This window comes from Epinephelus fuscoguttatus, linkage group LG16 (genome assembly GCF_011397635.1).
Source record: "Epinephelus fuscoguttatus linkage group LG16, E.fuscoguttatus.final_Chr_v1".
NCBI lineage: Eukaryota > Metazoa > Chordata > Actinopteri > Perciformes > Serranidae > Epinephelus > Epinephelus fuscoguttatus.
In genome coordinates this window covers 20750556-20776726 of record NC_064767.1, presented here as the reverse complement: position 1 = coordinate 20776726, position 26171 = coordinate 20750556, and the positions used below count along the sequence as shown (strand labels likewise).

Genomic DNA, 26171 nt, shown 5'->3' with positions numbered 1-26171 from the left:
CAACTCATACAGTATAATCCAAGTCTCATTTATCAAGTTGTATGCTCAGTACCTCCTTAACAGATAGCCCTTGCCAACATGAATTGACCCAACAGTGAAACTTATAAGTGCTCTCTTCATAGCCAGACTCCATTGACAAAATCAGTAGTTTTAATTCGCTGAACACAGGAGCTGCTGGTCTACTGCTGCTTCAATCAGTTGATTCGTTTGAGTCGTTGTTTGACTTAAGTGTTTTAAAGGGTTAGTTCAGATTCACCAAAGTCACACAATAACACAAACTAACTACCAATCGAGGTGGTGGTTGACAAGAGGCTAGAATTAGAAGTGAGCAGTAGAATTATTGTTTTTGTCAATGGAGTCTGGCATTGTTAGAGAGAGCATTAAGTTTAACTTTCCGCTCAGTTTTAAATATTAAGGTTTTTGGTAAAAATGCATGTCTTTGGGAAGTATTGAGCATACAACTGGATAAATGTGTTTTGTGAGAGTTTGTAAATAGATGTTACAGTATAGGCTAGTTTTGCTGTTCTTAAACGTGGATCCTTAGGATATCAATCCATGAAGAATTTTCTCTTCTCTAATTTTTCATTCACCAGAGGCATGCAAGAAGAAATTTTCTTTATGAATTCAGCCCAACACAGGATGAGTAATTGATGTACAAATACTAATTTTGTGGTTGAAGTACTGCTTTAAGACAGTCTGTGGTAGAGTGTTTACAACATGTTTTTTTAGAGGGGATCATTATGTCAATACTGTGGACTTTAGGATGGTTGTAGCTCTACTGGCAGTCAGAATCCGTCTTAGCCAAAGGGTCACGCTGCACTGTGTCTGGATAAGACCCTGAGTGGTTAATCACTCACTCAACAATGCACAGGGGTTAATGTTGCAGTGCTGCTGTGTTAATAATCACATGTGCTCGCATACACACGCACGCATGCTCAGGAACACACCTACAAACCTGTCACAAACACAACATGCACATTGAACACATGCCCTCAGTGACCCACTGGCAGTGACGTAATCCTGAACTGTGCGTGACTCCACATGTTTACTCGCTGGCTCTCGGCTACCTGTGTGTCCATCAGTTGCTCACATCTCTCCCTGCGCATGCAGGAATGTTGTCCTGATTGAAGCCTCGACTGTGAACTAACACAGTTTAACTTTTTATTAGCTCTGTTTAGAGATCGGTTTCGGCAAGATTTATAGAAAGCAGATTCTTTGTTTTCACATGCCATAATATTTTCCACAGCCTGGATAGTGGCTGCAGCAGATGCTCATGCCATGCTGGGAGGCAATCTGTTGTGCTGTGTGCCGTGACTGTTTAGAACAAGCTGAATCACTGTATACTGCCAGAGCTTGTTGAGTCACCTCTCTCCTCTTGTTTCTCTCCCTCTCCCTCTCTCTCTCTCTGTCTCTGTGTCTCAGGTGGTTCCAGAAAGTGGGTCGGTAAATGGCAAAGGCAAGGCACAGATGGATGACACCCACACGGCAGCAGAGGAGGATGAGGGGGAGGAAGGCCACATACCTCATACACAAGCTCCCCCCATCACCCACTCCCTCACCCACAACCTGGCCTCGGACCAAGGCAGACGGCCAGCACTTGTTAAAAGAGAGCCCGGGCTGGAGCTGACCAGCATTGCACTTCACCAACACGTATGCTCTTCTCTGACTTTTCCGAATGGTTCTGCTGAGAACCTGACAAAACCTAACGGTGCTAATATGACCACTGGGTCACAATCTGATCTGAAGTCTGCATATAAAAGGACTATGATTGCATCAGACCCTCAAAGGACTATAATTGCTGCAATCCCTAAAGACTGCCCTGAGAACGGACCCAAGACTCCTCCAGATGACATGTCAGTTCCACTAAAGAAGATCAAACTGGAGGAGCCGTGGACCTGGATCACTGAACAGGCCACCACCCAGCTGAGTGATGAAGATGAGGTTTGCGAAGACCCGCTGTCCACGTTGGCGGCCGTGGTGTGCCTTTCTGTCACAGAGAGGAAGGGACTGGAGGAGAAACTTTTCAGCACACGCTCCTCCATTCTTTGCTCCATCAAAACAGAACCACCAGATTTGCACTTCGTCAAAAAAGAGCCTGAGGACTTAAAGAATGGCATGTGTCAGAAAAGCACTCCTGTTAGCCTGCAAAGGACTCCCCAGCCTATCAAAAGTGAACCTCCTCCAAGTGTCTTGCAACCAAGCGTGCAGTCTTTGGCAGAGAGAAGAAATCTTAGTTTTGATCAGGCTATTGCTATTGAGGCCTTGACTCAACTGGCAGCTATACCTCAAAGCACCCCAGGGGCCATAAAAGCTGAAAGTAAGTGTGAACATCCCATTTCTGCATCTGCCCCATTTTCAACCTCCAATACAAATACAACACTGCAAGAAGCCAAACCCACAGCACCTTTCCGCTACAACAAAGTCTCGGTCATTAGCTCAGCACTGCACCAGACGTCAGTCATACGCCCTCCTGTGGCCCGACATGGGAATGTCATCCAGTGCTCCCGGGGGTCGAGCGCTAACATAAAGCTTTCTGTACGAGATCTCTTAGAGACCAGCACAGACAGTGATAATGCACCCTGCAGGAGGACAGAGCCGGGCTTTGGTCCTCATGTCATCAAGTCGGAATGCAGCTATAAAGATCCCAGTGACGTGAAGTTCAGTAAAGATCATGAGCGATTGTTTGGGGAGGACAAAGACAGGGTTGTTGGTAAAGTGAGGAGAAACAGAGTGGAGGAGGAGGTGGCAGCTCAGCTGGCAGACCTGGCCTTCATCATCCAGTCCCGACACAACCAGCAATCAGAGAACAACCCTCCAAAAGGAACACCTGTGTCAGCCATCAAATACAACTACAACTCCCAGCTACCCTCCAGTCAGAAAAAGCCCCTCTTGAAAAAAACAAAAGCTACGCCTTCAAAGCCCAGGAAGAAGAAAAGTGAGGGAATCAACAGCAGGATGCCCCTCTCAAAACGCATGCCAAATGGAGAGTCAGCCCACAGGGGCAGAGGCCAGAAGATTCAACAGCAGGGGAAATCAGGCCTTCACAAGAGGAACCTGTTTCTGCCTCAGGCTCAAATTGACCTGAAGAGATACTTGGCTGCAGCTCAGGAGGAAAGGAGGCAACTTATCCAGCACAGTAATGCACACAATCCCGCCCTCTTCGGGCCACAGACTCAGAACTACAGCACTCTAACACGGATCAACCACGCTCAAGAAAACCATCCATGGTCCCTTACAAATGGTCCACTCCACCAACACAATCCATGCAATGGTCATGTTGCAGGACTGGGGCAGGAGTGTGAAAGGCACTTGTTATCTCAGGTAGCGCAGCCCTGTGTTGGGCTGCAGCACGGTGCTAGGCTGCAGCACGGTGCTGATCCTAACACCAGCCCAGCCAGTACTGCTTTCCACAGCCACGCCACCAGTCACCATGGTCTGGCTAATGGCTTCTCAGGGGCTCGGCAGTCCCCTCCTCTGAGTCAGCAGAGCTACTACAAGCTGGAGACGGCAGGACCTGTTACTGTCCTGTCCACGGCTACTGATTTGGATCTGGGCAAATCTGCAGAGTCAACTCCATCCAAGAACAGCGTCAACAGCTTTCTGGAGTCGCCTATGAGTTTTCTGGATACCCCTACCAAGAACTTGCTCAATACACCTTCCAAAAAACTGGCTGATCTTCCATCCTGTCAGTGTGTGGGTGAGTTGGTGCTGCCTAAGATTTCTGAGAAAAAGTGTGCAGTGGTGTGGTGGAGGGTTTACGCAGGTCTACGGGTCATACTCGCCTCAGAATCAGAAATACTTTATTGATCCCCGAGGGGAAATTATTTATATTACAGGTGCTCCTTGCAAGAGAGGAAAGATACGTGAAAATATAAGAAATTTAAACAATAGTATTTACAAATATATAGTTAAATAAACAGGAATTATTAACAAACATAAACGTAAATAAATATATATATATATATATATATATATGGCTTTTTGCAGTTTACCCACCTATCTGCCAAAGAGCCCATTGGAATATATAGTATAGAGTCTCTCTCTCTCTCTCTCTATATATATATATAGGGAGAGAGAGAGAGAGAGAGAGAGCATACCCTCTTCCTCCTCAGTAACCCACCCATCTACCTTGTAGTACACCCACCTCACCAACTAAAACTACACCACTGCAAGTATGTAGCATCTGCATTGGAATCAAATTGGATATATTCCAATTTGTCACCAAATCTACCCTGAAAGTTTGCTTTCAAATAACACTGCATTCCTCAAATTGATGTTTTCTGTTTCTCTTTCTCTAATGCAAACACACGCACACACACGCGCACACACACACACACACACACACATATATATACAAGATGTGTCCTAATTCAAGGCCCAGTTCAAGCAAAAGGAGGCCACATTTCTCTGCCATATTTGGAGTAGGCTTTGGGATGCTTTGTGGGGATTATTGACCAGTTATGATGTATTTGGTCTTGAAATGTGGACTTCCAAGTTGGTAGCCCCTGAACAGAGACCCAGCTACATTTCCTGTGTATATCACATTTACATTACATTACTTGTCTGTAAACGGGGCATTAGTTGTTTTATCTCTAAATATAGCAGCATCACATCAGTATTTGAGGGACAGCTCTAAAGTAAAAAGTTCCTCTGATGTCCAATAGATTGATGTTCTTTTCCCCACAGACCAGATCATTGAAAAGGAGGAAGGCCCTTACTACACTCACCTCGGGGCAGGACCTAGTGTGGCTGCAGTGAGGGAGCTGATGGAGAACAGGTAGAGTGACTACTTTGTTTACACTGTGTGTATGTGGGTGTGTTTTCTACCAGACATGCAGTGAGTCTCGGTGGAATGGGGCGGGGTCACAGCTGAAGAGTCTGTCATTAAAAGGAAGCATTGCTGAGCTGGCTCAACATGTGTACCCTCGGTCTCAGATACACACAACATGTTGAAACAGGAAACCCCCAGGGCTGAGACAAGGGGCCCATAAACCACGATGACAGCCTGTTTAAAACATCATGAGGTCCATCGCAGTCCATCTGACAACCACATTTAACTGAAAATATGTCACTGTGCAGTCACTGAGCTTTTCAGTGACAAATGTATTTTTATTCAAAGTAATTTGAGTATTTATTTTGTACTCAGTAATGGGGGCTTGTTTGCTGTGTGTTGGTGTTAATTAAAGGGATAATTTGGATCTTTTAAAGTGGAATTGTGTGAGGTATTTCATAATCGTTGTGTCACAACAGTAGGTGGAGGTTGGTGCATCCCCAGGTTGGAAAAGCAGGCTGGAGTACCACCATGAAAGCTTAGCAATATATTGCTGTCAATGAGGGCAGCAGCAAAATGTATTTTAGCCACATAAAAAACCAATACCAGTTTAAGTGAACACTATATTTACATAGTATTTTAAGTGCTTTACCCTGCTGACAACCAGCCCTTTCCGACAAGGAACTGAACTGAAACGTACCTCTTCAAAGCCAGACTCCATTGACAAAAACAGTACTTTTACCTCACTGAACATAGGAGTTGCTTTTCAACTGCTGTTTTTGTGACTTTGGTCTTTAAAGCATCAGTTTGGATTGACCAGAATCACACAATAACACAAAGAAAAGAAACAATCGAGGCAGCAGGAGACCAGCTGCACCAGTGTTCAACAAGCTAAAAGTACTGTTTTTATCTGTGTAGTTTGGTGGTTTTGAAGAGATAATAGATGTTTCAGTTTCGGTCTAGTTCACCGTCAGAAATCGCTGTCTGACAGCAAGGTAGTGCATTGAAAATAGTGTAAATATAGCATACACTTTTTAGGTGAGACTTTTCGTTGGTGGCTAAAATTCATTTTGCTGCTGCCCCATCCATGGCAGTACATTGTTAGCTTAAGTGGTGGTACTCAAACTGGGGGCATACTGACCACCGTCTACTGTATATAATACATATGGATAAGTACCGCATACATCCCCACCTCAAAAAATTCAAACTATTCCTTTAACTGATATCTACAGTCTGTGCATCTATGTGTGTTGTTATGTGTTTATGTGTTGTCAGTAATATGTGCTCTCACAAACTTAAAGTTTCTCTTGTATGTGTTACAGATATGGTGCCAAAGGAAATGCAGTAAGGGTGGAAGTTGTTGTTTACACTGGGAAAGAAGGAAAGAGCTCCCAGGGGTGCCCGATAGCTAAATGGGTATGTGACTGGTGTTTGAGTTCATGGCAGTTTATATTGAAGCGTTCTTGTGGATTCCACCATAGTGTATTTAGGGGCAGAGACGGAAGACACTCCCAGATTCTTTGCCCTTACCACAACCTAAAGCAACTAAAAATAATTTCCAGCTTCATCTCTAAACAGAAATGTCGAGGCTTACACCTAAACATGACCATTTTTAAACCACTCAGTCAAAACACAGCACTGTGCTTTGGCAGGTCAGCCACAGTGCTTTGAACCCATTACCCTGTAGGGATACATTATTGTAGTGATATTGTTAAAAAAATGCTTGTCATTCATCTGCTTGTTTTCTGTGTGACAACCAGGTGATCCGGCGTGGCAGTGAAGAGGAGAAGTTGCTGTGTTTGGTCCGCAAAAGGCCAGGGCACTACTGTGACAGTGCCGTGCTGGTGATCCTCATCCTGGCGTGGGAGGGAATCCCTCGATCGGTGGCAGACAATCTCTACCAGGAGCTCACACAGACTCTCTTCAAATACGGCTCCCCCACCAGCCGTCGCTGTGCCCTCAATGAAGAGTGAGTAACTCTTCCTCTGTTTTGTGGTGACACCATTTCTGCCCCGCTTTGTTTGTTTCTTTATCTTCCTCTTACCACTCCGTCTCCACAGTCGTACGTGTGCATGCCAGGGTTTGGACCCAGACACCTGCGGAGCTTCATTTTCCTTTGGCTGCTCCTGGAGTATGTACTTCAATGGCTGTAAGTTTGCCCGCAGCAAAGTGCCCCGCAAGTTTCGACTGCTTGGAGACTACCCAGAGGAGGTGAGGGAGTGGTCATCTTCCAAAAATCAAAGAGGAAATCATCTATCAGAATCTCTCCTATTTGTCTCTCCTGTTGTTATTGTGATATGAGAGGATATTTTGTGTATCATCAGTTTGCTAGATGTATCATACAAGTTCTGTTCCTTCTCTGCATTTTATCTGCACTAAAGGCTTAGTTGACGTGATGATGAAATCTTTGCCAAACATTTGCCTCCTAGTGGCCTATGTTCGCTATGACAGTCACACCATTACTTTGTTAAAATCAGCTGTTATTCACCCTAAAACTCATAAATCTGTCTATTATTTTAAGGAGGAGAAGATAGAGAGAAACCTACAGAGTCTTGCCACTGACCTCGCACCACTCTACAAACAACTGGCTCCTGAGGCCTTCCAAAACCAGGTATGAAACATTAAACAGCTGCCACACTTTCTTCTGATGATCCTCCGCTTTCTTATGCCTACCGTACATAAGAAGACTTTAAAAAGTCTTTTAAAAGAGTAAAATTTGACTCCTGTCACATCTGAAGACAATATGAGTTTATAGTCACTGTCTATAAGATTTTGCAAAGACTGGGGATCTTGTTGACAAGACAAAGACTGACTTAAGACAGCTTTGACTGAGTTTTATGACCACCTTACACCAAATGATCAAGATCACAAGAGTGCGCTCTAACTGACAACTGTCAAGATTTTATTTCTCTTAAAAAGCATGAAAACAAAAGAATAAAATGTATTTCATTTTCCTCTCTTTGTTCTCCAACTACTTACTTTGAATCTTTTACCGTCTTCACCACAAACCACACTCATCTCCTGTGTTGTGCTTTCACCTCTTATAGGTGGAAAATGAGGAGACGGGGGGAGACTGCCGGCTGGGCGAGAGGCAGGGACGTCCTTTTTCTGGAGTCACAGCCTGTGTGGATTTCTGTGCCCACGCTCACAAGGACACTCACAACATGAACAACGGCAGCACTGTGGTGAGTAAGCTTTGAGTGTCACACCATGCTATCTACCTTTATACTGTGTCTGCCTCTTGAGGTATTGATTGTTTATGGCCCACTGTTTGGTTAAACAGCGTTGCCTTTTGTCTGTGTCCTTTGTCAGGTTTGCACTTTAACCAAGGAAGATAACCGTGCAGTGCGCAACATACCAGAGGACGAGCAGCTCCATGTTCTGCCACTTTACAAGATCTCTGACAGGGATGAGTTTGGTGAAGTGGAGGGTCAGTGGGCCAAGATCCGAAGTGGCGCTCTGCAAGTTCTATCTGCCTTTCCCAGAGAGGTGAGTGAACAGGAAAACAGCTTTTGCTATTTATTGTTATTATGTTGTGTTGTTTTCCCTCTAACTATAACATCAGAGGTCTGAGTCCTTTGTTGCAGAAATGCAAAACTAAATCATTAACTTGTATCATTTTAAAGGCATACTATGCAGAATTTTTTGGGCACAGCGTGCAGGTGAGGTCAGGACTGTAATAGAATGTGACGATCAGGTGGTAGCAGCATGCATCTGATTGGTAGCTGCAAAAAAGCGCACACATAGGGAGGCGAAACACCAAGAGAAAAAGGCTTTTTCCAAAACAAGAGTGTATCTAGGGTCAGCGTTCACTTTAACTTTTGCTGTCAAGCACTGAGGGAGAAGATGGGGGTGAAGAGCAACACAGAGTTAACCTGTTTTCTGCTGGACAGGTAACATAAGGTTCTGCTGGTTAGCTTTGTTAGCTTGCTTAAGTATCGGCTTTTCCCTTACAACCAATGTAACGTTTCTACAAGAGTAGCTTGGAGTGTATGGACAGGCAGTGTACACATAAGGGGCAAAGTTTTAATGTGGTGTTTACAAACTGTAACCAACAATCCCTGCATGATATACCTTTAATCATTGATTTATTTTTAATTTCCCAGGTGCGTCTGCTGGCTGAGCCGGTGAAATCAGCCCGTAAGATTAGACAAGAAGCTCGTCTGAAGGCTCAAGCAGAGAAACAGGAGAAGAAGCTCGGCCTGACTCCTCTCACCCCTGGGAAAGTGAAAGCTGAAACCCCCAACAAAGGTATTAAATCCATGTCAATGGTCATGTTGTTAATCTCAAATAAGTAATATGTTGAGGTTGGACAGTATGAAGGTTTTTTGATTATCTTATCAGTGCTTTATGTTTTTTCTACATCCAAAACAGAGCCACAGGGCTTCTACAGCCCATACATACTCCCACCCAGACCTGCCAGCGTTGGACGGTACCCACCAGAGAGGAATCAACCCAGCACTTGCAACCAGAGCACCAGCAGCTACCCCACCCTGAGTGCAAGGGTCACCCCACAGAAGGAGGTCATCGCCCCCAACCACCATGGTCTGCCCGGCCTCCAGTTTGGACAGAATGGTGCAGCTCTTAATTATAAGACAATAAGTGATACCGTGAATGGTTATTCTCCAGCATCTGGTGACCAGAGTGTTCGTATACCTCCACATAACGCCCTTAGTGACTACCCCCATACTTATAAAACTGAGCCCAACGAGGTGCACTGCTCTCCTCTGCGCAGACCCTCCCCCAGCGGGAGTGCTCCTCCTCCCTCCTCCTTCTCCCCACGACCTACCTCTGAGGGCCTCTTCAGCAGGCTCAATGGACTCCACAGGGCTGCAGGAGATGTGGCGGCAGAGGTCAGGGGTCATGGCCTCCCTCCACTCTCATCTCTCCCCCTTCCCCCACAAACTCCCCCGCCTGAACCGGAGGTAGTCAAGCAGGAAGAGGTGTGGTCGGACAGCGAGCACAACTTTCTGGACCGCGATATAGGCGGAGTGGCCGTGGCACCATCACACGGCTCCATCCTGATAGAGTGTGCACGACGGGAGCTCCACGCCACTACCCCTATCCTCAGGCCAAACCGTAGCCACCCCACCCGCATCTCCCTGGTCTTCTACCAGCACAAGTCTCTAAATGAACCAGGCCACGGGATGGCTATGTGGGATGCTAAAATGGCCAAGCGGGAGCGGGACCGCGAGGAGGAGGCTGAGAGATTACGGATGGAAGACTGCCTGAGCAATGGTGGTAAAGGAGCTGGAGGGGTGGAGCTAGAGGGGGAAATGGGGGAGGAGGCAGAGGAGACAAGGAGGATCATGAATGTCCCCACACGTCAAGGGTGGACCCGCCCAAGGGATGTCGTCATCACCATGGCCCCTTATGCTCTTACCCAAGTGACAGGGCCCTACAATCGCTGGACTTAGTCAACATGTTTTACACACACACATACACACACACAGACACACAGAAAACTCCTACACCCTGTGCTTCTGCCTTACCTCAATCAACTTCAAACTGCTACTCTCATTTTTACGTCGTTTTCGTTGTGCTTTTCTAATATCTGTTTGTCAACTTTGCCCTTCGTCGTCTCTGCCTTCAAAGTGATGAGGAAGACCAAAGTTTGTTGGCTTTTTAACTGTGAGTTTCGGTGTTTTTATTGTAAAGAGATGGTGCTTTGAAGCATTTTTAAACTGGTTTTATATACATGATTAAGAACAAAAAAGATGTGATTATTTATTCTGATCATAACGATTTCTATTTAATTCCTGGTGTAAGCCTGTTTACTGCAAGATTTCTATGATAACCTGCATTATGTGTCGGCGCTCAGAATTTATGTTGTACAGTAGGACTATGCTCTTTATTTCAGCCAATAGTTCGCTTTTCATAAGATGAATCTCATTGGCTTTTACGTTGGTGCCATTCTCACTGTAACCTCTGTTAGACATCATCACATCACATAATGTAGAAAACAAGACTAATATTGTGCATATATATTTACTACAGATTGTCACATGTAGCATCGTGCTTTTCCTTCTGCTGCCTCTGACTTCTGTTGGCAGTCGATGAAAGAAATGTACTTCTTCAGTTTGTTTTGTTTGTTCTCTCTACGTCTGGATGGTTTGTCTTTTATCCACAGATATGTATGGCATATTAAGAAGCACTTTTTTTATTTTCCTAAACTTAACTTGAAAAAGGTCCCAATCCATAGGCCTGAATATGTATGTACAGATAGAGAAATATATGACAGGTTAGCATGAACCCAGTTTTATTTTTACAGTATTTCTGCATTTATTTGATTGACAACGGCATACATATCTAATGAAATTCAAAACTTAGCATAATGAGGAATCATGAAATGCTGCAACAACGAAGTGCTTATCATTGTTGGCACTTAATTTATGTTCACCTTCTGGAAAAGGAATTCAAAAACAACTTTCATAGGGCACAAGTGTGATCATAGGATTTCAAAAACCTACTGTACATTTTGATGGTGCTAATGAGACCTCATTTTTTCTTCTTGCAGAATTCACAAAGTGTCAGACTTGTCGACATATTATTCCCAGTTTTAACGTCCATACTCTGGATACAAAACTGGGTCAGCTGATGCTGAATAATCAAACTATTTCTTCTTTTTCCTCCTCTCTGCTTTTGTTGGAAAACCACTCAAACATCAGATCCCACTCAGACGATTGCCTAAGACGATTTCGGGTGCTCGACCTTTGTGAAGACTTTGTTTACAGATAGCTTTTTCAACAGGGTCTGAATAAGGAGGTGTCAGAGTGTCAACTCCTGGTGAATCAGGACACATGAAATTACCCATGAAAGAGAAGCTCTTAATTGTAAGAATTTCAGCACAACCGATAAAGACCTTTCACTGATATTTACACTAACACTGGTGGTGTGATGTTTCCTATGCGAAACATTTTGGTCTTTCACACACTTTTGACTTCCTTTTGGTGCTATTAGGACAAGATGTCAAGGTACATGCATTGACTTGGCCTGGTTATATACTGTACAGTGTTGGCATGGTGCTTTTATGAAACTCAGCACACACTGATCTGGTATATGCTTCAGTACAAAGGTAGTTTTATCATTTCTCTGGATGATTACTGGCTGACAGCAGACTGAGATACATTGGTATCTCCACCATTAATGATGATGTTTTTCAAGTTGAAAACAACAACTATCACGCAGATGTCGATCTAGAGTTCAAATGTCTTCCACGGATAACCAAACTCTGCAACTATTCTCAAAAATCACAACATACACACGAAATGAAATGAATGTAAACCGTTTTTAAATCAGTGAACATTGTTGAACATGACAAGGTTACAGCTGTAAGTGTTTGTTTTGGTCTACTGTGGGGGACGTTCTCAGTCCACACTGAAAGTCTTTGTATCAACGAGGAACTAACAACTAGCACCAGCATTCAAAAAATCTGAAAAAAAAAACTTTTATTGGTAGAAAAATGTGTAAATATGTATGTGAACAATATTGTTTTTACTGTACTGTTAATGGTGTTTAGACAATGGATGATCTTGCTTATTTTGAAACTGAATTACTGTACGTTGCTGAAAGTATATCCAGTTTAGACTTGAGAAGAGACTAAATTTAGCATTCCTTATACGGATGGCTGATCTCTTTTTGGGATTGTGAAATAAAGTCATATTTATATTTTGGACCTGATCACGATTTCCTCTTTCCTGATTTGCTGTGTGTGGGTGAAGATCATGTGTTTACACAACCTTTGACAGTCAACTGTGAAATTCAGGGGGTTTTAAGCATTTATTTTCTCACTGCTTGCATCATTTAGTTGCTAAAATATGAAGTTGGCTGACCTGTTTTAAAAACAAGAACATATTTAAAGAGTTAACTTTTAAAAAACCCTTTTCTGTTTTGGTTTTTTTTTTTCTCTAAATTTCCCACACTAGCACACGGTATGAGTCACTGCTGTGGGGTTTCAGCTTAGTCATTTAGCCTTTGTCCACTTGTTTTTGTACAGCTTGTCCCCAGAGCCGGCAATATGATGTTTCTTTTTCTCTCAAATATCATTAGTGATGTCAGAAAATCATTTGCGGCTGACTCAGTGAGATGACTAATCAAATAACTGTTTCTGCAGGAGTTTAGTCAAATCTAAAGAAAGTCTGAATCATAAATGATAGTAACACAGCAAAACCAAAGCATATTGAGACTTAAGTGTTGAGAATGTGACTCAACACACTGAGCTCCACTGTATATAGCATTAAAGGTAGAAAATCAACCTTTTTATCCACAACGTAAATGGTCAGTAAATGTTCACATTTCACCAGCCACTCAATAGATTAACATTGTTTTTTTATTTTGCCTGGTGAGTGAAGCAAATATACTAGACACTTGTATGATGATGCTAATTTAGTACCCTGATAGCACTACACTGGCCTTTTTAAATCTTACAACAATTAAAAAATATGAATAAGTGGAAGAAAGGTGGATTTTGTCCAGATTTCAACTGATTAAATTTAAGCTTAACTCACTGTATCATAGTGAATCGACCAGTGGTTTGGTTTTAGAAACAGTTTCACAGTTCTGCCTAGTTGGACTGAAGTTGTTAATTTGGATGCACCAATCTTAAGTGCTATATCATAGGCATCTGGACTTGCTGGAGTTTCTTGAAAATGTTTCACCCCTCATCCAAGAGGCTACTTAACTTCTGAGGCTTCAGAAGAGAGATGAAACATCTTCAAGAAACTCACACTTACAGGCCCAGTTGCCTACAATAGAGCACTTAAGATTACCACGACCTGGATGACTGAGAATTTCGCCAACATGATGCACGAATCCAACTTGTTCTCTACACATGTAGATTCTAATATTCAAATATCACTTTGATAACAACACATTTAACATCTTGTACCGCATAGCATAGAACTCATTTGCATTGTTTTTATGTTAGATAACATGAGCCCAGGCATTGCTGTGAGTATAAAGCCTGCAGTGACTTAGTGAAAGCAGTGGTGGAAGATAACTTCTTCTTTTACTTAAGGTAAGGTAAGGTAAAACTTTAATGTCCCCATAGGGTAATTTGGTTTGCAGCCAGTAAAGGGAGACATAACAATACAATATGACAATACAGCTCACATACAGAACACCAAGACCACACACAGGACAAAAAACAACAACATGACCTGGCATCAATGACCATTAAGGGCAACTATTGCAGATGGGAGAAAGGATTATCTGTACCTATTAGTACAGCATTTTGGAAGGATAAACCTCCGCCCTGAAGGAAGCATCTGAAACTCAGCATGTAAAGGATGCAGAGGGTCGGACACGATGGACTGAGCCCTTGACATGAGCCTCTCCTCATAAAGCTGTGTAAGATTTAAGTAAAAGTATTAATACCGTAGTGTGAAAACACTCTGCTACAAGTGAAAATCTTACACTCAAAATTGTAGCATATAAATATTATCTTCACTAAATACAAATGAGTAAAATATTCATGAGGATGAAGCATTTTGGAATTATTGATGTACATTGTTTTAAGTTCCAGATGGTATAGGGCTAATTGTAATTACTTCATATACTGCTGAGTAGCTTGTGAATTTCCATTTTAAAAATCAGTCAAATCTTTTCTCAGTCTATAATAATACATTAAGCCTATGTTTTATTTGTTAATTATATTTTGTATGAATAATCTGAATCTTTGAAGAATCATTTAACTAAAATAGAAATACTCGTGTGAAAGGCAAGTATTTGAAAACTGTGCTTCAGTGCAGGACTTGAGTGGATGCACTGAGTCACTTTCCACCACTGAATGACTGTAACTGACAGCTAATGCTGCAGAGCTATCATGACAAAGACAAAGAAGTCATTGTCTAAATTTTTACTACAGAGTATATGCACAATGCACTGTGGTTTCCTGTCAACGACGGCGCGAGATAATGATTCATAACTGTCTGAAATCTCAATTTACGGCTCATTATAAAGGAAACTATAGTGAGTGTAAATTAGTGAATGAGAGAGTGACTCAGTGGTTTTCTACAAACACAGTTCTGAACAGTGTAGGCTTTGAATACTGAATATTAGCTACACTTGTAGTGATGACGTTGAGATGATTACATCATGAATACCATCTGTGCAGAATTTAAGTAGAGAGTTATGTGACCTTACTCTTTACAGTAAATTCTTTGAAAGGTTGATGATGTATGGATGGTTAGAGAAACAAGGACGTCATTGTGAGGATTCAAGAAAAGTAGGAATCACATGGATGTCATCAGTTATATGTACTGTTCCAGCCTTAATTTTACCTTACTCTATGATGTGCCTGTCTGTCAAAAAAGGGTCTTTTATAAAGTTTGGAAGGTGGATTTGTAAGAACAAGACAAGAAACTGGAGTCCCATGTCAGTTATTATTGTGGTTATGAGATTGTGGACCTTTGATTGAACTGAATTGAATTGAATATGATTGAATTGAACTGAATTGAATTGAATTGAATTGAATTGAATTTATTTTATTTTATTTTATTTTATTCTATGTATATTCTTCATTAAAACAAACATAAGTACATTAACAATATATACAAACAGGAACATATATACAGAGAAAAAAAAACAAAATTAGTAATCTAAGTAATCTAAATCCAGAATACTGTCTTATTAATTCATATGGAATTTATCAAACACATAATTAGTTTATATTGTCTTTTTATTCTTAGGGCCTCTTATTGTAGTGTCATATTGTTGTAACTCTTGATAGAAAATTCTGAATCTTGAAATCTGGTTTTGATTCTGCCCACTTCTGCTTGTAAATGTGGAATTTTCTCAATAATAAAATAATTTTTTTTACAAAAAAATAATATATTTTCCACCTCATTACTTTCAAAACACATAAAATTGTCTTTATCCTGTAATTAAATTGTTTGTCCAATTTTCCTTATATAAAGTTGAACATACACCCAAAATATTCTGGTATACATACTGTGATGAAGCAAATCACAGATTGCTTCTTATTCTAATTCACAGAAAGTACAGGAATATTTAATATCAAATCTAAATCTCTCCAATATCTTTTTTTGCTGGACATATTCGATGCAGGATTTTAAAGGAAACGTCTTTAACATTATTATTAAAGCAGAATTTGCCCTCAACTCGCCAAATTGTCTGCCAACTAATTTCACTATAAAGCAAAGCCAAAGAGTTATCTTACTGGGAATGAATGGGTCCCTTTGTATTTCCTGTTGGAATGTTTTGCAGTGTATGTGAATGACATCACCTGACCAAGGAAAAGATAAAAGTAGGATATATAATAAATATATATATTGATATATAAAATATATTTTCCTAGCAGTTTACAAGAAGTAAATCGTGGACTCAAGCGTCAGTGAAATTGTCTGTTAGAGCTACATTTTATTTCCCCACATCCCAAATTGAGTTGTGTCCTTCCTTGAGTGAACCTTCCTTGCTTTAATGTCACCCACCTCGGACTGGACTCCCTCGGCTTCCGTAGGTGTGTGAGTGGTTGGAGCGTGACGCAGAAGCGCTGAACGGGCAGAACACTTCTACTGTCAAGATGGCGACATCCGAGCCGGTAAGAGAGACAAGAGATAGCTCAAAAATCGACCAATATTCACGGAAAGACTCGCTACATGTTCACTATACCAGTCGACTTTGTTCTATAATCTTACTTCCTTGAAACGGCACCAACTATTTTGGTGAAATGGCTGTGTTTCGGCCCACAGATGTGTCACTTCGCGTGGATCACTGTTAGCCGTTAGCATGTGATGGATAAGGCAGTGCCTGACTTTGTTGGCAGGGAGGGACTCTGACTGGACGTCGTTCATTCAAACTACAATCAATGATTTGTTTTAATCTGCTTCGATATCAGAGTCAATATCATACGGTGATTTTAATCAACCGTCTGTACCTTTAAATGCTCGTGCTGCGATATTATTGATTACATTTTTGACAATCTTGACACGTGTGTATCTAGCTTGTAGCTTTAGCTTAGCGCGTCTGCTAAAACTAATGCTAGCGATGTTAACTTACCTAACTGTGGCGTTAGCGTATATTTTACTCACTGTTAATTTCGTACCAACCTTATGCTAGCTGTTTTCAGTGAGCTGTTACATGTAATTGTTAAAATAATGATGTTGTATAGCAGGACAGTGCTGTCAAATAATTACGTTTATAGCCTGTATTAAAAGATAACGCTTACATTTGGATAGTGTGACCGTGTATGTGAGTGTTTCATAAGATATTTAGCTGTGTGTGGGATAGCTATTCCGTGGGGAAAATCAAAAATTAAAATGGATGCGATGGCCATCAGGTAGATGGTTTTGGTAATGTTGAAGAAAGTAAAAATGAGTTTTCAGAATTACCCTTTTTTACATTTAATACCTGGAATTGAGAAGGCAATTGCAAATGAAAAGGCATTTGCCCAGCTGGACTCGTCACACAAGTTTATGAAATCGTTTTTAGATAAGGAGAATACATTATTTAAGTTGCATTGTAACTCAACAGAAAGCAAAACTCCACATCTAGCCCCATGTCAAAAGATTAGTAACATATTAGTTCCTCTCTGACGTCAGCTTTGCATAAAACCTGCACAATCTCTGGATACTTAAACGAGACTGACATAATTTGAATGAATGTCTTCTGTCTCCAAATATAGTATATGATGTGTTTGTGTCTCTCTCTCTCCGCAGAAAGCACCTGAAACTGAAGAACAACAACCTGACAGCCAAGTTGTTGCGAATCCTGAGCAGTATATCAAGCACCCCTTGCAAAACAGGTGAGAATAAAACAGCTGCTCTTTTGTTTCACAGGATATTGCAACCGAGAGGTGCTCGTGCCCACACACACTGCAGTAATCTGATACTAGTGGAGATTTAGACAACACCAATTTCAATACTGTTCTTGTTGTGTAAACAGTATGTTTTAATTTTCTAAGCTTTCACATTGATGAAGAAGATTTTTATGGCATTTTGCAACAAAGACTGTAATCTATACTTGGTCATGTGGTATATGGCTGTTAAAAAGGACAAGAATATATCACAAGTGCAGCATGATAGAAATAATGGGGCTGAGAATTAGTACGAGAGGGAAATAAATGATGTAACACAGCGGTTTAAAACAGGCTACATTCTTAAAGGTGTGTAGAATAAGGTCAATAGTCTAGTTCTGGCAGAACATGATAACCATTATTTTACATTTGGAAAATTAAATAGAGGTTGCATACTTTGTGTTTTGCACTGAAAAGAATATTTCATCTTCATCTTGTTTGGGAGAAGGTCATTTACTGATTCTGCAAACCATGAATGTTCCACTGCCGTACAATTGTAACTTGTAATTGTAAATGCTGGTTTTGATACATAGTCAAATAACTTCTCTTTAATGACCCTGAGGATGTGTGTTGATTGTATTAACATGTTTTTAAACAATTAGATTTTTAGGAAAATTATTTGGAGCCCCTATAAAGCCTAAAAAATTAGCTTTATAGCATCTGGTGAATATATGCGTTTTGTTGAAGATGCCATAGAAAAGAAAAGAGTCACAGGAAAATCATGATGGTAAATGATTTACAGGTAAATGATAACATATAGGCTGTTTTTAGGTTTACAGAAACACAGAATAAAGAATTCTGCTTCCTACTCTCTGCTGCAATTGTTTTCCACTATTGTCCTTTTAGAAATGTTATCATAGTTCTGCGGTGGTGACGAGCTATTCAGGAGCATTGTCCAGTCAGTTTAGGAAATGCTGAATAGTTCACCTAGTAAGTCACTTCTAGTTCATTCTGCTTGTTCAGCCCAGCCTCAGAGGTCAAGGTAATGCACATCTGCTGCTCTAGCCTGCACCACATTAACCTAGGTGCTCAGATATTTGATTTAAACATGCTTTTGTGGGGTTATTGTTAGTGTGATGCCTCCACTGTAGCACCAGTAATGGTGGATGCCACAGCTAGAGAGGGCTCGTTGTCGTTGCTGCTGTCTTGCCTCACATCTGTTCTCCATTATAAGGAAGTCCTAGCTTGTGGAATTAATTAGAATTTTGTAAGATTGGTGTGTTGTGAAATATTATTTACAAATATACACCCAGTGTATTTGGTACACTTAACTAAAATTCTCTTTCTTATGCAGTCCTGCACTAAACCCTGTATTATAGATGTGTTACTGTTATTTAGCCCACCCTCACTGATATAAATGGGGTAGACAAATTGATAGGATAGCAGTCAGTATAACGCAATACACTTCAGCACCACAAACTACATCCTCCAAAAGTACCATACAGCTGAGTCAACATCTCTCCAAAACAGCTTCAACTAAAACTGAACATTATAAACGTAATTAAGGTGGAAAGTATTGCAGGACTGTTGTTGTTTTATCTAGGTGTACCTAATAAACTGGCAACTGACTGTATATTGTAACATATCTATTGTAAAACCTTTTTTCCTCAGTGCAAGAACAAGTATGTATCTGCTATTAAAAGAGAAACCAGTCAGTGAAGTCAAACCAGCATAGATGCAGGCTTTTTCAGATGTCTGGACAAGTGAAGTGACTGACCCCACTGGTCCCTTTAAAAAATATTTAACAGTCCACTAGTAGAGACCCGATACTTACTTGAGATTGGAAAGGCAACAGTATTAATATCATATCTACTTTTATTTTTGTCAAGAGTTGTAAAGGTGAAACTACATATGGACTTGAACAGGCTGCACGTCTCTGTTACCTAGCTGTAACATAAGTAGGCATGATGATGACTTTCAGGTTTCAAGTCATGCAATGTGATTTTCATACGGTACTAAAATAACGGGAAAGCAACAGTTGCCGGGAGAAAACCTGCAGCACACTGTGGAAAATATTCTGCATTAATATACAGTCTAATAAATGGGCTAAAATGAAAAAAAAAATCAATACTCAATGTTTTTTCTGCTGTGATTGTATTTCCAGTCAAGGCTGTTCCTCTCTTTAGAGATATCAATGGATGAAATATTTGTAGTCCTTTAGAAGGGAATGCCAAGATCCTCTGGTGTCTGAAAGACTGGCCCTATAAGTGCCTATGACACTGAATTTTAAGGCCAGCACTGATGTCAATATTTTGGAATGTAAAAGAATTCAGTAATGATATATTGGCTGATAGTATTTATTATTAGTTTTTACATAAGCTCATAAAAACTAAAATGACACTGAGAGAATGCAGACCTCCACCAAGCCCAAACGCCTTATTTCACAATGTTAACAAAAGTGAAAAAGAATTTTTTTATGTGCCCTGTGATTCAGAGCCACTCCAAAGTTTAATGAGTTTTCCTTTAGCCAATGATGCACCCTTTCATCAAGTTTTATTAAAAATAATCTCATCAGTAGTTTTTCTGTAATCCCGCTAACAAACAAAACTGAAAAAAAAACAAAAACTAACCAACCAAACTGACCTGAAAACATGACCTTGTTGGCAGAGGTAACAAACTATCTTGAGACAGAACGCTTTACTTTTTTTTGTTGCCGATTGAGTTACACATGGAGCTAGACATTTTGCAGTTAAAAAACACTGTTTCTATTTCTGTGACACTATTTCTAAATTACCTCAAACCTAGTTTGGCGTTTCTGTACTGCCAGTTTTTGTTAATAGCTGACACACACCCCTATACGTTTATCTGCAATAACAAGGCTCAACAATAAAGTTTGCCCTGTTGCCTGGGGTAAGTAAAACACCTATTGGGGCTAGTAAATCTAGCATCTTGCTCGCCTGATTGGGCAAGTGTTTAAAAAAAAAAAAAAAAAAAAAAAAAGAATTCTGAAGATTGTTAATCTAGAGCTGATGATGGAAGTAGCTAGGAAGAGAGACATCTGGTTTTCTTCTCGTGCACATGCACAGTACCTTTCAGGGACTCAGGAGAAAATGGCGACGGTTAAAGTTTATGAGCTGAAGCACAGGCAAGCATTTAAATTATCCTGGAGTTTAGATGGGCGGCTTTTGAGGTTGTGGACAAAATAAAGATTAAACGTGACAGTAAACTTTAGTCTTTGTTGTCAGGCGATAATTGCTAATAAATAAAACAAAAAATTGACTTAAGTATATTTTTGACCTTGTCCAACCAGGCAAGAAAAACCTAAATCAGCTGATATCTGCTACTATATCAGCAGCATAACAATAATTTAAATAGATCAAGATATTGTATTTGGGTTTTTTTTCCAGTGTGTTCTCATACCATTTCTCATTGATTAAATGTTGCCACACAGTAACTGCTTTTCTGAACCACTCTGTTGATTCTTGTTTGGTCTCCATCCTTCATTTCAAAACAAGAGCCTGCACTTTGCCAAGATAGCTACACCTGTGTGTGGCAACACAGTCCACCGCCCACGCCTGAGGAAACCGCTTTACTGGATTGAGATTTTAAAGTCTTTTTAATTGGTCCGTGCCGTATTAGTCTGACAGATTTTAGTGACACACAAGGAGCAGGGCCCTCGATAATCCATCACTGCCTTGACCTACTGTCTGCCATGTTTGTGTACATGCCACAACTAGGCAGGTAAACAAACAGTGTCCTCAGCTGGGTTCATCAGAGGTGTCTCGCCTGAGTGGTGTCTCGTCTCTCCGCTGCTGTTATGTAATAATATGTGTCAGTGGAGTTGCTACATGGTATGAATATAGTGTAATGCTCTGGGTTATCTTTGTTATTAACACCTCTGTTTATGGCACATGGGTGGGGTTGATGATTGGTTACTGTTGTGGTGGAGGGGGGGGGCACCGGGTTCGGCTAATGTCCTCTCATTGCCCTCACCCCTCCCCTGCCTGGCCCATCCCTCCTGGGAATAGATGAAAGAATAACAGCGGGTGTCACAAACAAAGGCTGCACTTGTAGTGCTGATGATGGCCGGTGTTCTCTGTTCTTCTGCATCGATATGCACGCTTTTGTAACAAGCTGTTGTGCTCTGTTGTGAAATAGGGTACATGTCTGTATTATTAGGGCACTTGTTTCAGGTAATTTTGTTGAGACATATTCTTATATTGTTTTGCTTTTCAAAAAAAAAGACTGTCAGTAAAATAAATAAATGATTCTTATTGTGAAGGGCAGTTCACCCTTGAATCAAAAATACATTTTTCCTCTTACCTGTACTGCTATTAGTAGCTGAGTGTTAGAGATATCGACCGTAGGGATGTCTGCCTCCTCTAGAAAATAATGGAATTAGATGGCACTTTCAGATGGGAAGTGTTGTCTTTCTACTGAACTACACCTACAGCCACATCACCGTGCAGATGGAAACGTGCATCTACTGGTAGCTCACCTAGCACCACTGAGCTAGCTAACGTTACAGCTCAGTTGAGGAAGACCCCATTAATGGCTACATTACATTAATGTTTACTGCTCAGAAGGAAAAGTTAAATATGTAGTTTTGATTTTGAGATGAACTGTCCCTTTAATGCTGCAGAAACTGAGTGTTTTGTTTCTTGTGTTTCCCTCTCTCAGATGGGCCCTGTGGTATTTCAAAAATGACAAGAGCAAAAGCTGGACAGAGAACTTGCGTCTCATTTCCAAGTTTGACACAGTGGAGGACTTTTGGGCGTAAGTGTTATTCTACTAATGCTGTAATGTAATTATGATTTTATAGATTCTTAGAGGGATAGGTGGAGAGTTTAGATATATATCCTTTCATTAAATCATTTCTAACTAACTTAGGCAGCCTGAGCATCAAACAACTTGTTGTTTATGCTTACATTTTCCTCTGTCTGTTTTGTAAATATTAGCATGCCCCAAATAAAAGGGACTTAGTGTGTACAATGGCAGATGAAGCTGCATACTGTCAGTGAAGTCCACATTTTGGAAGACTCTTAACACTATTCTGTGTTTCTTACAGATTATACAACCACATACAGCAACCAAGCAAACTTGGCTTTGGCTGCGATTATTGTTTATTTAAGGTAAGGCCATTTTTAAACAATATCTGTTTTATCCCTTTACACCATTGGGATGTTTACAACATGTAAAATTAGACTTGTTTGAACAGCAGAGTTTAACTTCTGACAGCTAATTCATAGTAGTGCCACACTTTCAAGAAACCATGAATGAAGTGTTAAAGCTTTTTCTCTTTGTGCGTCAGGATGGGATCAAGCCGATGTGGGAGGACGACAGAAACAAGCTGGGGGGTCGATGGCTGATGACTCTCAATAAGCAACAGAGACACAATGACCTGGACCGCTACTGGATGGAGACGGTAAGAGGACTATTTTCATGGAGCGACTCATAGATGAACCTGCTGTGTAGCTTCCTAACAGCTGAGATTCATGATAAAAAAAGAATGGCATGATTCACATGGTGTGTCATGTTGTGTGTATTTTGCAGCTCTTGTGTTTAGTCGGTGAGTCGTTTGATGAGGCAAGTGAAGATGTGTGTGGAGCTGTGGTCAACGTCAGACCCAAAGGTGACAAAATAGCCATCTGGACGAGCAACTGCCAAAACAGGGACGCCATCATGACGATAGGGTAAGTCACCTCATCAAAGGGATATAATGGCACACAGCTGAAAGTGCTGAAATCTTAACATCTAAAAATCTACCTATCTAGTCAGGCATTGATGTTATAGACGTTATTTTAGGGATGCAAATTTGCCTCACTGCTGTGGCAGTGTGAGCTCTGCAACAGGGATGTTAAGAGACCGTCCATCCTGCACACACACACACACACACACACAGACACAGTGACAGGGCTAACTGTTAGCATCACATGGCAAGAGTTACCTGTTGAGGTTTAATAACAGAGTCAAGCTGTTTTGGTGTCGGTGCAGGTGAGTTTGTTGGGACCATCTAACGGCTCTGTGTCCACCTCTGTCTCTGGGTCATTAGCTCATTTAGGGGTGCTGTAGTCTTCTCTCAGGAGAAACATCATGGCATTGCTCTGGCAGTGTTGTCCAACTCCAGTCTGGGCAACAGCAGACGCCACTTTCTCGTCATCTCCTCTCGAAGCACCAGTGTATTATTTTTATTATATATTTTTACCCATTATAACTTTTTAATTGGTAGTAATAGTCAGTCAAAATTTGTGTTGTTAGGTAACAGTTAATTATTATTATTTGCATTATTTTGTTCACTAATTTTATTGTATTGTTTATACATTTATTATTTTATCTGTTAACAATAATAATGATGGTAACGTATTATTATTATTTTATACATTTATTTGTCTTTGTTTTGACTTTTTATTTTATCTAGTTTATAGTTTAGCTTTTATTTAACAATTTTTATATTTATTTATATATATATTTTTATATTTTATATATTTCTATTTTTATATTATTTTTTTGTTTTGTTTTGTTACTGATACATTTAATTGCTCTTGAATCAATTTTACTCCATTTTTATCACTTTTTTTCCTTTTTTGTCATCTTGCATGCATTTGGCTAAAATTGACAAATAGTTTTTGTCTTTTTGTTTTTATGGTGTACACTTGCGGCTTGTCATTTATCTATGAAGCACATTAAACTGCACTAACCCTTATGAAAGGTGCTGTACAAATAGTTTGATCAATGATAGTATAAGTAATGGAAAGTACTATAGCTGACCACTAGATGGAGACCTTAAGTCAGCACTAGTCTTCACACAGTACTCACCTTCTTGTCTCTTTCCACAGGCAAAATTATAAAGAGCGCCTGAACCTCCCCATGAAAGCCATGATCGGCTACCAGTCACACGACGACACATCCAGCAAGAGCGGATCCACCACCAAGAACATGTACTCCGTTTGAAAAACTCCTCCACCCCCATTTCAACTTGCTGTAGATTTAAACAATTACCAAACCGCATCATCACAATAATAATTTTTGAGTTGTCAACTACTGTAGTGTCTTTTCCTTTTTATTGAAAAGAGAATTGTTCATAGCGTGTACAGCTGGAGCGTCCCCCAACACGAGAAACAAAGTGGGGTGATGGTTATATATAGGGAGGAGGCCAGAAAGGAGTATTTGGGCTCAAGATGTCACATGTGAGCTAGAGAACACAAATGATTTCCTTTTTAGAGTTGAAGAGTTCTGTGATTAATACCAGTGACCTCCCCTAGCTTAGCTAAAAAAGCTTTCTTTTCATTAATGGCTTGGAGTTAAAGAAAACAAAACAAACCAATATATTAACTATACAGCCTTGTGTTTTTCTCATGCTGAGTTCTTACTCCTCTCAAAAACTGTTTCTCACCTCACAGGTCAAGACGGTAGGCAACTTATCCTCTCACAGAACAAATTTTAAGGGCAATTTTAACTTGATTTATCCGGAAGTGTTAAGCATGAGTCAGGCTTTCAGACACACCAGCTTGAAGAATCTACAGTATCTTAGAGGTTTGTAAAAGCTGTGGTCACACTCCAAATTATAGGGTTTGGATTTACGGCCACTTATTATTTCAGCCATGCTGGAATTGTGGAATATTGCTTGTAGTACTATTTGAACTTTTTTTTTTCCTCTTCCCCTTACATTTATTTATAATGTATGCATTGCAGTTGAATTACTTAGTTGAAAGACAACCATGAAATATGTGTTTTTTCAAATTGTTTTTTTTTCTCCTTTTTTTGTTATTAAGGTCAATAATGTGGACTACTGCATATAGATGACATTTTTTACAGTGTACCATAAAGTAAAGATGCTGACAGAATTAGGTGTGCTTTTCACTGTTTTCTTCCTAACAAAAACTGTAGATAATGTCGCACTCCTCTCTTGGTTGATGCAAAAGGAAAGATGATATTCATTGTGAAATGATTTTGCTCATAATGTATCTTTTATTATCTGTAATTCCAGGATGTATATTACCTTCTTTCAAGTAAAGGTTAAGTGCTTTGCATTAAAACCGGAACTGTGTTGTGTTGTTTTGTGGACATTAATGGTTTCGTAGTGTCAAAACTGTAACTTGAATCATGGAAAAATAACACTTGAGCCTGCTAGTTAGCTCTAGCAACCTGCACGAAAAAATATATTAGTGTAGGACACCCGTGGCTTGTAATAAATTCCCATTCAATTTTGAAAAACATTCACATTTTGTAATAAACAGCTAGAATTCATTCATTTTCTGTAATCGCTCATCCTGTTGGGGGTCGCAGGAGGGCTGGAGCCTATCCCAGCTGACACTGGGTGAGACGAGGTACCCCCTGGACAGGTTGCCAGACTATCACAGGGCTGACACCTAGAGACAGACAACCATATATGCTCGCATTCACACTTATGGGCAATTTAGTCACCAATTAACCTAACCTGCGTGTGTTTGCAGTGTGGGAGGAAGCTGGATTACCTGGAGAACATGCAAACTCTGATGTCAAAAGCAGACCTGAAAGCAGTCATTCATGCTTTTGTTCCCACCAGAGTTGACTACTGCAGTGGTCTTTTGACAAGTCTCCCCAAAAAACACAATTAAAAAGCTTCAACCTTTTCACAATGCAGCAGCATGAGGTCAGACCATGTCA

General features: G+C 40.5%; 2 protein-coding genes across 3 annotated transcripts in view; both read left to right on the top strand.

The window, feature by feature from the left end:
- Positions 1-10932, top strand: part of tet1 (tet methylcytosine dioxygenase 1) — a 37570-nt gene extending 26638 nt beyond the window's left edge. For both annotated transcript variants that reach the window (XM_049600195.1, XM_049600196.1), the window contains 10 exons: positions 1423-3697; positions 4687-4777; positions 6094-6187; positions 6532-6740; positions 6832-6982; positions 7293-7382; positions 7819-7956; positions 8084-8260; positions 8878-9022; positions 9146-10932. In XM_049600195.1, coding sequence (XP_049456152.1) covers positions 1423-3697; positions 4687-4777; positions 6094-6187; positions 6532-6740; positions 6832-6982; positions 7293-7382; positions 7819-7956; positions 8084-8260; positions 8878-9022; positions 9146-10188 — 4413 coding nt within the window. In that variant the 3' untranslated portion in view covers positions 10189-10932. The remainder of the gene's footprint in view (positions 1-1422; positions 3698-4686; positions 4778-6093; positions 6188-6531; positions 6741-6831; positions 6983-7292; positions 7383-7818; positions 7957-8083; positions 8261-8877; positions 9023-9145) is intronic.
- Positions 10933-16273: 5341 nt separating this feature from the next.
- On the top strand, positions 16274-25567 carry eif4e1c (eukaryotic translation initiation factor 4E family member 1c). Its single transcript, XM_049600846.1, has 7 exons — positions 16274-16331; positions 17449-17534; positions 22206-22301; positions 22594-22657; positions 22837-22950; positions 23079-23218; positions 24362-25567. The coding sequence occupies exons 1-7, from the start codon at positions 16314-16316 to the stop codon at positions 24474-24476; spliced, it is 633 nt and encodes a 210-aa protein (XP_049456803.1). The 5' UTR covers positions 16274-16313; the 3' UTR covers positions 24477-25567.
- Positions 25568-26171: the final 604 nt, after the last annotated feature.

Excerpts from the sequence above, each read along its gene's own strand:
- eif4e1c (XM_049600846.1), top strand. Across the intron at positions 22,302-22,593 it reads ACAGTGGAGGACTTTTGGGC|ATTATACAACCACATACAGC; the intron begins GTAAGTGTTATT and ends TGTTTCTTACAG. Across the intron at positions 23,219-24,361 it reads GACGCCATCATGACGATAGG|GCAAAATTATAAAGAGCGCC; the intron begins GTAAGTCACCTC and ends CTCTTTCCACAG.